Source organism: Mustela nigripes, chromosome 3 (assembly GCF_022355385.1).
Source record: "Mustela nigripes isolate SB6536 chromosome 3, MUSNIG.SB6536, whole genome shotgun sequence".
NCBI lineage: Eukaryota > Metazoa > Chordata > Mammalia > Carnivora > Mustelidae > Mustela > Mustela nigripes.
The window spans coordinates 33,357,526-33,368,686 of record NC_081559.1 but is presented as its reverse complement, the minus strand read 5'-3'; the positions used below and the strand labels follow the sequence as shown (position 1 = coordinate 33,368,686).

At 38.3% G+C, this 11,161-nt stretch overlaps 1 protein-coding gene across 1 annotated transcript; it reads left to right on the top strand.

The window, feature by feature from the left end:
• Positions 1–308: 308 nt before the first annotated feature.
• CCDC195 (coiled-coil domain containing 195) lies at positions 309–10,838 on the top strand. The gene is made up of 3 exons (XM_059392693.1): positions 309–570; positions 5,185–5,437; positions 10,715–10,838. The coding sequence occupies exons 1-3, from the start codon at positions 309–311 to the stop codon at positions 10,836–10,838; spliced, it is 639 nt and encodes a 212-aa protein (XP_059248676.1).
• Positions 10,839–11,161: the final 323 nt, after the last annotated feature.

Genomic DNA, 11,161 nt, shown 5'->3' with positions numbered 1-11,161 from the left:
CTCCCTTCTCTTCAGTCACATAGCAATATTCTAGAACTGTGGATTGATATGAAATGAAAGATACAAAGAAAAGCTCTGTTCTGAAAAACAAACCCCAGAATGAATAAGTCATGGAGATCCTTTTCCTCTCTGACAGTCTAACTCCCCAGGTGCTGAAAGATGGCCCAGAGAAGAGTGACATCTATTGTTCAGGAAGGTTTATGGGTGGGATCCACCAGTCCTGCTGAGTAGACTGTGCATTCGGTCCATGAGCAAAAGGTGACCTCTCTCCCCAGAGGAGCAAACCAGGGCCACCCGAGAAGGGGCAAATGGAAACTAACATCCAGTTCATAAGGATTATCCAGGAAATGCGGGCAGAGATCAACAAGCTGAAGAAAGAGAATCAAGTCCTCCAGATGAAGCTGGCCTCAAGTAGTCAGAGAACCCCAGGCCCCAGCGGAGAATCGGAAGATGAAAGGGAAGAGGAAGTCACAGACCTTGGTAACCTCGAAAAAGCATCTGAAAAATCTCCAGCAACCCTTCACGGTGGTGTTTCCGTCGATGCAGCACCAGCTGTGCTTGAACATCAAGGTACCGAATATCCATAGCTCTTCTGGGCTGTGCCCATCTTTGCAAAGCCCTCCTAAACATTAGGTTTATGGTGCCTCTCACATAACTGCAGAAGTTGGCTTTGGTAGTGGTGAGTTCCATCCTTTTTCTCCTGGTAGATTACCTCTAAATCCCTAGGGGGAAAAATCCTTAGCATCTTCAAGCAACATATTTTAGCAACATCAAACACTATTTCCAGATCTTCCTGGAAAGGTGGGAATGGCAGGTTTGTGAAAATCAGTCACATAAAAAACAATGTGTTTTCTTCCTTCTTGACCTCAAGCCTTCAAATGTCCCATCATAGAATACTGAATGGGTGTGTGTCAAAAGCCATGCTCACTTATTAAGTTACAATATTGCACAATAGCTAAAGGTATGATTATGACAGTCAGACAATTATGGTTGCAAGTGATTGTCATTCATTATCCACTTGACCCAGAGATACTTAGGAGACATCTTTCACCTTTGTTTTCTACGTCGGGAAGTGTTAGAGTACCTACCTGACATGGTTATGGTACCTATCTCTCTGTAATAATAGACTGAGTGCTTAAGTTGACACCTGGCGAGCACACAACAAATGGGCAGATGTTGTTTCTGATCCGTGTTTTATAAAGAAATTTCCTGCCCTGTGTGAATGTGTGTTGCCCATAATTCAACATCCTGTACAGGTTGAAGGCTTCAAGATGCAGCGTCAGGGTTGCTGGAAGAGAGGAGTGGAGGAGGGATGGGTGGCCGGGCGATGGACCCTGGGACGGGTATGTGCTATGGTGAGTGCTGTGAATTGTGTAAGACTGATGAATCACAGTCCTGTACCCCTGAAACAAATCATACATTGTAGGTTAATTTTTTTAAAAAGATGCAGGGCCAGTGTTTGATACATTCTAAGAATCAAATCTCTCACCTTTTGTGGGAGAAGAATATTGACTGTTAAGACTCTACACAAAGTCAGAAATCAGCAGGGCAAAAACTATGTGCTGCATTTAAATGATCAGTGCTTGCCTACATGCAGCAGGTTCAAATAAAATTGCTATACGTAATTAAATAGTCAACTCTCTTTTAATATCCTCTGTCAAAGGCTTCAGGCAATGCCATTTAGAGGTTCTGAGCAGCTTGGCAAGGGAACATGTCCTATTTGCCAGCTGGTTTCCTCTGTTCGAGAGGTCTCTCTCTAGCATGCGACCCTACATTTCAAAGCTGAGAAGAGATTCCCATCGGGGCTTTTTCCCTTTTTGTCAAGTGCAGCTCTGGATCTGAGTAGTTCTGTCTGCGGGATATTTAATAAAACTAAAAGGGTAACTAACAAGGAGGTTAGACTTTCTCCTGGTTTAAAAAAAAAAATAAAAAAGGAAAAAGAAAAGAAAGATAAAGATATTTGTAATACATCCTTACCCTAAAGTTTCTCAACCTCTGCAATCTTGGACATTTTGTACTGACTATCTCTGTATTTGTATGGGTCTGTCTTCACTGTAGGATGTTTAGTAGTTTTTCTGGCTTCTAAATACTACATGCCAGTAATACCTGCCTCTCACCCTCTAGTCAGGAAAATGTCTTTGGAGATTCCAAATGTTGCCCAAAGGACAAAATTTCCCCCAGTTGAAAACCACGGCCTTACTCCAAGAGCAAATGACACTCTATCAAATTTATTTTCTATAAAACTTATCTTGACAAAAAACATAAGTTTTGTCTTAGTATATATTGTGGCTATTTTACAACAAGAAATACACCAGTGAAAGAACAAAAAGTATAGCATACGCTTTACACTCTTAGGGCCTGAATGCCATCAAGCTTAGGAGAGTTTAGACTATTAATAAGAGCTAAGCACACAATTGATAGCATACTCCTTCAACATATGGATGGTAACTCCCAATAAGAACGTTAGCACTAACTTTTAAAAGGACTGGTGAGGGGTGCCTGGGTGCCTCTGGGTTAAACCTCTGCCTTTGGCTCAGGTCATCATCTCAGGGTCCTGGGATGGAGCCCCACATTAGGCTTTTTGCTCAGCAGGGAGCCTGCTTCCTTTTTTTTCTCTCCCTGCCTGCCTCTCTGCCTACTTGTGATCTGTGTCAAGTGAATAAATAAATTTTTTTAAAAAGGGGGGGGGGGGGGGCCTGGGTGGCTCAGTGGGCTAAAACCTTTGCCTTCAGCTCAGGTCATGATCTCAGGATCCTGGGATGGAGCCCCACATCAGGCTCATGGAGCCTGCTTCCCTCTCTCTCTCTGCCTGCCTCTCTGCCTACTTGTGGTCTCTCTCTCTCTGTCAAATAAATAAATAAAACTTAAAAAAAAAAAAGGACTGGTAAAATTGGGGGGACTCTAGTTAGTTGTATCAGTTAAACACAGAAAGAGACATGATTTAAGTTTGTGCTTGGAAGCCCATTGAGTTACTTTACATGTATTTATCTGTGTCTTAAATGCAATATACTATCATTAAAGTAAGGGACATAAGTAGGAAGAACATTGGCCTGAACATGAGGACACCAGATAGCAGTCCCAGTTTTATAATACTTGGTCAATGCTGAGTAGGACACATACATATATGGACATATATATGCTACAGCCCAGGAACACAGCTGCTTGGGGATATATAGATATAGATAATAAAGGGATATATATATATTATATGCCTGTAATAAGGGGATGTCTATATTATGTATCTATAGTATATATGGGGACATATACATAGTAACAAGCAGAAGAGCACCTGCTTAGAAAGAGTCTTTGCTGGCTAAATTCTCATGGAAGCATCTGTCATAGTGGATAAGCACTTGGTGGATATGAAATCCAACCAGCATTTTCATGGATGCTGCCCTCATATATTTTTTTAAAAAATGACTCTTTAGAGGGATCCCCAGCATCACTGGACCTCCAGTTCTCTGCAATGTATTCACGTCCTTTGCTGGCAAATACACTGCATTTGGCAGCAAGTTCTGAAATTGTGCTAATGACCCCATGATGCTGTGTTGAATATCCTTTGCCTTTTATTCATAAGAAACTAAAGGATACAGACTTCAGTCTGTACTTGTGAACCAGAGCGACGAACAAAAGAGCCAAGTTGCTAGTCAGTCAAACTGGAGCACAGATTCCAAATAAGAATAAACTTCCCCTTGCCATTATCAGCACAATTTCTTCAGTTGTAATTTCCTACCATTCACTTTAAACAGAATACTTTATAATCCTTCCAAACAGAAACTTTTATGATTGTCAATAGACATAAATTTGTTCTTAGACAATTATAGAAGTTATAGATGATGGCCAACGTAGTGTTTAAAGATAATTTATTAACAGTATTTACATGCGGTTAAACACTTCGGATAGATTTGAACGTAAAACACCTCTCTCTGCCCCAAACTCTTGCCTGAAAGCAGATCTTCCACTCTTCCAAACCATAAAAAGCCAAGGCAGCCTCCACATTTTGCAATGGCCTTAATAATCTGCTGTCTGCATTCTACAGATGTGGGCAGCAAACTTAACTAAGAAAAAATTGTGCTTCTAGCACTCTTAAAACCCAAACATGATGCAAGCCTTTCTTAAACACCCATGGTAGTTCATGCCAAGGCTGTGACTAGAAAGAAAAAAGATTCAGTAAACATTCCTTAAGTGTTCCAGAAAATGAAAACCAACCCGAGGTCAGGCTTCTTCACCCCCTGGATGAGAAATGGATGTCTGGTCAGCATTAGTATGGTGTCACAGGGATTCAGACAAACTACACTCCGTAAAACAAAGCTCTTTTAATCGAAGTGCCTGAGTTACAAGGAGCAGAGAATACTCGATTCACATCAAGAAAAGAGTTTATTGGCAGACATTTACAGACAAAAATTGAATTGAAAGCCCTCACAAACAAGGCCATAAATCCCTCCATCTCTCTCAAGAACACTCTAGTTTAATATTGAGGCACCTTTGCTTCTTTCCACAGACATCCTGTGCTTTCGTCTCTCAGTCAACAGGCCTCCTCATAGTGACCATCTCAACTAAAGTTTAAAGTCAAGACACACAAATGTAGCCCAGTTAGCAGCAGCCAGTTCAATTTTTGTGATGAGAGGCTATGATGAATATGTTCTTCTACAATCTTCTAGAAGGAGAGAGAAAAAATGTCCAGCATTGTCATCTCCAGAATAGCCATGTTCTCCCCATTTTAAAGTCTTGTTTTATTATTTCTACATGTCCAGGTCTCTGTTCTAATGCTGTATCCTTACAAAGGTATTGCCAACCACACTGTTAATAGAGCTTCCAGACCTCCTCTTTCATGTCTCTATCCCCTTGCCTTTACCAGCCTAACTTGACCTTCCGGGATCTGTCACTACCTGAATTTTATCACATAATGTTTGTTTATCACCTGTCTGCACAAAAAGATAGTAAGCTCTATGCAGGCAAGAGTTTTGAATGGGCCACTATCCCCATCTCTATCTCGTAAAAAAGTGCCTCACATTATTTGTCAAATAAATAAATGACTAGATGTAGTTTATGTGAAAAAAATTAATCAAAAGTAATAGTTTTGCTTAGGTCATTTTAATGAAGTACTACTAATATAATATGACATCTGTGGACATCATTAAAAGTGAAATTTTCATAAACTTAAATTTTGTGTCTCTTACACAGGCAATGTCATGATTGTTAGACGCTATTCCATCTCCTCACCAATTCATTCATTTGCTGCAAATGATCCCTGGAAACCTGAGGAAAGACACCCAAAGAGTGGAATTCTAGGAGCTCAGGGAAGAGTTAAATCTCTGGCATGTTCTTCAATTAAGAAGCAAGACAATGAAGAAAATCTGTTTGCAGCAGATTCTTTAACCAGCACTAGTTCCAACCAAAGAACTTCTCCTGATCATGTTTTTGATAATGTAACCAGGTAATGTATAATCTGCCTCAAGTTAGAATGATTATAGGCACGTGTTATGAAAGCACTCAGGCATTTCCATTGATAGGCAAGGTCTTAGGTCGAAGAAACAAAACCAAATAGTGTCTTAGGCCAAAATAATTTCCATCTCACATGTGTATTTAGGGGGTCAAAAGAAAGAAATATTTTTTGAGATCAACTGTCACTGCCTCTATGAGCAGAAGACTTCATCGGTCTGCCCTTAGTCATCGAGCACTAATGACTGTACTCTGAGCTGGCCGCCAGTGATACAAGATTCAGCAAAACCAAAACGTTACGTTTAAAACTTTCATTCCATGACAAAGACACACCAATGAACTGATCACTCTAACAAAATACTTCTCAAGGAAAAGACACACTTCTTATAGGAACTGAACACAGAAATCTTCTCTGAGAGACGACTGTTCTTGAGGGGGAAGTGACCCAGTGGCTTTTGGGTGGTATACAAAAATCATTACTCAAGAGGGCCAAGAGACAAAGAGAAAAGGAATTTGTTTTTCAAAATCCAGGAGCTGATGTTTGGGGAGGTAGGCTCAGTCTGTGAAAAAGAGAGATTTAAGAAGACATTTGAGAGATGGGCGGGAGTCTTCTAAGAGGAAGGTCAGATGGTGACGTCAGGAGTGGATAGAGCCAAGGGCCCCTTTTAGAACAAAACTGTCACTATCAAGTCTAACTTATCCCCTCTATAAGGCTAGAGCATGACCTCCCCTCTCCCACATGCTCCACCCCAACTTCCAATTCCCAGTTAGGCCCTGACTTTTTAGGGAGAGTCTCTACATATTTGTCTCCTTCAAGGAGAAAAAGAGGCCTGGGTTCTCATGAAGAAGAGAAAATGGAATAAATGGGGTGCAGAGAGAATAAAGAAATCATCACGCTCAGCAGTGACAGGAAATCAAATCAAGAGATAACCGTGATAGCCCTTCAGGGATTCTCTTCAATATTGGAAAGAGCACTGGACCTACCACATGATACAGGACACAAAGGCTGAGCCAGTTTCATTTGGATTTTATAAGACAGGATGAAAATTGTGTTTCCCTTACAGAAAGTGCTATTACAGGAACAGAGAGAGTAGCCTGTGTCCTGAAGGACAGCTGCATATAGTCACGCAGGGGAAAATGGGAAGATCACCTCAGGTAGAGCAGGAAAGACAAGACAGAAGGAAGCACGACTATGGGGAAAACCAAAGTAGTCAAGTGAGTGAGGGTGAAGGAGGGAGCACAGACCATCATAAGATGACTTCCAGGCAAGGCTCACAAGTGTGTGTTTTGTCCTGTACTTACTGGAAAACTAGTACAAAATGTCTTTCTGAAAAGTTTTAAAATGCAAAAATATTCAGGAATGAAAGTTACAAAGATCACTGTTTTACTCTGCAAGAATTTTGTCACTTTTTTTCAGATATTTTTATATATTAAAGGGAAGAGATGTTACTAACAGAGAGAAAAATCCTATATCTCTTTTCCCTGGTCCTGCCAATGAGCACGTGGGACCATGAGTTTTTGCTTCTATCCTTTTGACCTATTTTTTTCTATGCCTTCATTCTATTCATTCATTCATTCAACAAATAATCCTGGAGGCATGTTATGTGCTGGGTAGGAAAAAAAAAATTGTCAGAAGTCCCTGCACATTCCTTTGTACAATGATAATCCATAAATAAGACAATACATAAAAGTATATCATTTGTATTAGATGGTGATTATGTATGAAAGAGAACATCAAACCAATTCAAAGAGAAAAAGAAGGGTCAGAGAAGCAAGCATTATTGAAATTGTATATATGGTCGCTAGGAAATACCTCACCATCTGAGTGAAAAGGGAAAGCATTCTGAGGATTTCTGGGTGGGGAAAACTTTCCAAGAATTGAGGACAACAAATGCAAGAGATGCTGAGAGGGGGTGCATGACTGTGTTTGAGGAAGGGAAAAGAGGCTGGTGTGGCTGGAAGAGTGAGCAAGCAAGAGAACAGGGGAAGATGAAGGCAAAGCACTAGGGGTGACCTTCTACTCCCCTCCAATGATTCTAGATTTATCCCAAGTGCACTGAGTACATAACATATTCTTTTCATTAAAAAAAAATAAAAATAAAGATAAAGGATCATGTTGGGAGTTCTTCTTTAAAAAGATTGTAGGAAAAAATACAGAAAATAAAAAGACCAGGTTTAAGGCTAAAAAATATGATCTAGGAAAGAGATGATCATTTCTTGGCCAAGGTAGTAATGGTGGATGTGATTGCTGGATATACTTTGAATATGGAGCTCCTAAGATTTATTGGCAGAGCAGATGTGGGACATGGAAACAAGAAGTGTATAACCAATCACTGTGTGTCAATGACCATGTGTTTTGTTGTTGTTGTTGTTTTGTTTTTTAAGATTATATTTATTTATTTATTTGTCAGAAAGAGAGAGAGAGAAAACACACAAACAGGCAGAGAGGCAGACAGAGGCAGAGAGAGAGGCAGGCTCCCCACCGAGCAAGGAGCCTGATGCGGGACTCAATCCCAGGACCCTGGGATCATGACCTGAGCCAGACGCAGCAACTTAACCCCCTGAGCCACCCAGGCCTCCCGATGACCATGTGTTTTCAGAGGGAAGAAAGAGGAAAGGCAAAGATGTATCTTTTGCTAAAAAAAAGATATATATATGTGTATACATATATATACACTGAATGTTCATCATAAAAAGGAATGTCTTTTGTTTTGAAAAATTATATATATATATATATATATCTCCAAATGCATATATATATATATCCAGTTATATAATGGAAATAAATATTCAGTATAATAAGAAAATTGCAAATTACAAAGTATAAATGCAAGATTCAAAGTAAAAAAGTATAAAAAGGAAAATCTTCCATAACTTACTGTCTGAATAACCACCAGGTAGATATCTTCCATAACTTACTGTCTGAATAACCACCAGGTAGATTTTGATGCGCATCTATCTTTCCAGTCTGTGTCTGCCTATTTTGAAATTGTGCAGTGCACATTATCATAATGTTTTATTTTTTGCACTTAATCCATTACATTCTCACAAACCTATCATGTTGAGAAATACAGTATTATTAATTTTCATAAAATTCACATTATTTTCTGTGATTGCTTGGGAGCCTAGCCAACATTTATAATGTATTATTTTTCTAAAACAAAATGTTTTCCAAATTCCAAGCTGCCAAGGAATAAACTATTTAGAACACAATCTATTGGTAATTTAGAATCTACTTTAATGGGAAAGACTGAGCCAATTGCAGGTTTCTGTGAAAACAAGAAAGTCAGTAATGGCTTGAAATCAACAGCTGGGTTGGCATAAAACCCAGTCAATTGCAGAGAACTGTTGACAAAAACGAAGCGTGTATTTTTTTGTTATTAGCGTTTTTTTAATTTTGTCTTTTACATCCTCGGTGATTAACTAGTCAAGCAATGTGTCATTACATTAGCCCACTAATTTTTTTGTAAATTCATTTACTTTCTAATAGTTCTTAAAAATTTTTTCAAAAGATTTATCAAGAACCAATTTGTTTGAACTGGCTTTTGAAGCAGTCAAACATCGTACCTAATTTGCTTGTGAGCCTTTTCATTATTATACCAAGAAAGTGTTTTACAGAATAATGCCAATGTCAATATTTCTAAGAACAAATGCTCTCCAAAAACCAGAGACAGAATTTTAATTTTTCCTGATTTTCAGAGAAACTAGAACCTAGAAATCTAATGTCCTGCATTTAAGAAAAAGCTTAAGATTAAGAGAAAGCGTCCATATGGAGCATAGCATGAGACACAGAAATGTTGAATCACTATGTTGTCTACCTGAAACTAATGTAGCATTGTGTGTCAACTATACTCTAATTTTTAATAAATTATAAATTAATATAAATATAAATTAGTAATAAATCACTAATTTAATTAGAAATGCTATATTATTCATTTTGCAGATAGAAGAAACCAGATACATTAAGTTCATACACCATTGACTCTTGAACAACACAGATTTGAACTGTGCCAGTCCACTTATGTATGGATTTTTTTCAATAGGTACAGTACAGTACTGTAAATGTCCTTTCTCTTCCTTATGATTTTCTTAAGGAACATTTTCTTAATGATTGCCCTTCACTTTCTTTTCTCTAGTGTATTTGATTGTAAGAATATGGTAAATAATAGATACAACATACAGAATATGTCTTAACTATTCATGTTATTGGTAAGGTCCCAAGTCAATAGTAGGCGATTGGAGGGGAATCAAAAGTTATGTGCAGATTTTCCAAAGCCCCAGGGCTGAGTGCCCCCAATCCCTGTGTTGTTCAAGGATCAACTGTACCTTTTCCTTTTCATATCAAAATGTTAAGAAGGCAACCTCTGAAATCAGATGGCTAAAATCTCAACTGCATCATTGGCCTTAAAAAAAGTTATCAGTCTGTTTTATATAATAGTTCATTCTTCTGTTAAAAAAAAAATGAAAAATTTAAAAAAAGGAATCACAATAACATTTACCTCAGAGTTTTTGTGAAGAATAAATGAGATAGTCAAGTGAGAGCTAATAAATGACAGAGCAGTTATTATTTTATTGATTCCAACATATGGAACCACTGACCTTCCTCCCAAGGGAGGGAGCAGATGTGTTCCCCTCGATGCACACCACTATATGCCACTCAGTGAAATGACTGCCTTATCTAATACAAAGAAAGAGGAACAGAGAGAGGACAATATTGGAGAAAAGGCAAAAATTTCAAACACTATTCTTTGTACTTTTTCCTGAGAACGGTATATCCTAATTTATGTCAAGATTCTATATAACAATTAATCCCTGAGATGACATGATTCATTGCTGTCTTTCCTCTCTCCCCTTTACTGTTTAGGTGTGATGGATATTCCGTTAATTCAAAGTCTATAATTGCTGACTGATCTGGATTATAAAATAATTGCCTCAAATTTCTGCTTCATTTCACCTGAAGATTTCCAATGTGAAAGACCCTTCACCTGAGACAATATGATATTCTTTAACTTTAAACATCAAGAGAATAATCTTCCCTCAATTGTTTTAAATTTAGGTTTCATCAACATCCTTCATTGGGTTTAATCAAAAGCCAATTCCAATATATTTTTTGTATTATTGTTGAATAACTAAACAAAATATATTATGATATGTTTCAAATGAGTTTTTAACAGTTTAGGCAATCTTTGGTGGCTTAGAAAAAAAGTAGATGTTTAATATAAAGGCTCACTAAAAAGTCTTGCATATCTTCTTCTTATTCTGCTTTCTTTAGGGACAAGATAAAGACAGTCAGTTTCCAGTTACCCATGGACTTGTCTTCATATTCCAAAAATTCAAGTTCTTTGAAGTGTTCACCAAATCGGACCACAAACGAGCTAAGTACCATTGCAGAATAGGCTGCGTGGGGTGATGAAATTTAAGAAACAGCTGATTCCCAAAAATGAGAACACTTAGGCCCCTCTGGGTCAGTGTCCTCCTCTACAAAGAGCTTTGGAAAGATTCCCAGTAAGACACACAAAATGCTTGGCATCAGGTCAGTGGACTTGTGAATGGACTTGGCCAAGAAATGGAAGTAATTTCTTTATGTCATTGTCGAATACTAATGTTGATTGCTGTACAGTGACTATTGCAGTCTCTCTATGCAGCAATGAGCAATTAAACATAATTAAATTAAATTGCATGGTAGTGTTCAGTAGCTGCCTTCTGCCATCAAGCAATG

Coding starts and splice junctions, on each gene's coding strand:
- CCDC195 (XM_059392693.1), top strand. CDS start 309: ATGGAAACTAACATCCAGTTCATAAGGATTATCCAGGAAATGCGGGCA. Junction 571..5,184: donor AGCTGTGCTTGAACATCAAG/GTACCGAATATC, acceptor TCTCTTACACAG/GCAATGTCATGATTGTTAGA. Junction 5,438..10,714: donor GTTTTTGATAATGTAACCAG/GTAATGTATAAT, acceptor TGCTTTCTTTAG/GGACAAGATAAAGACAGTCA.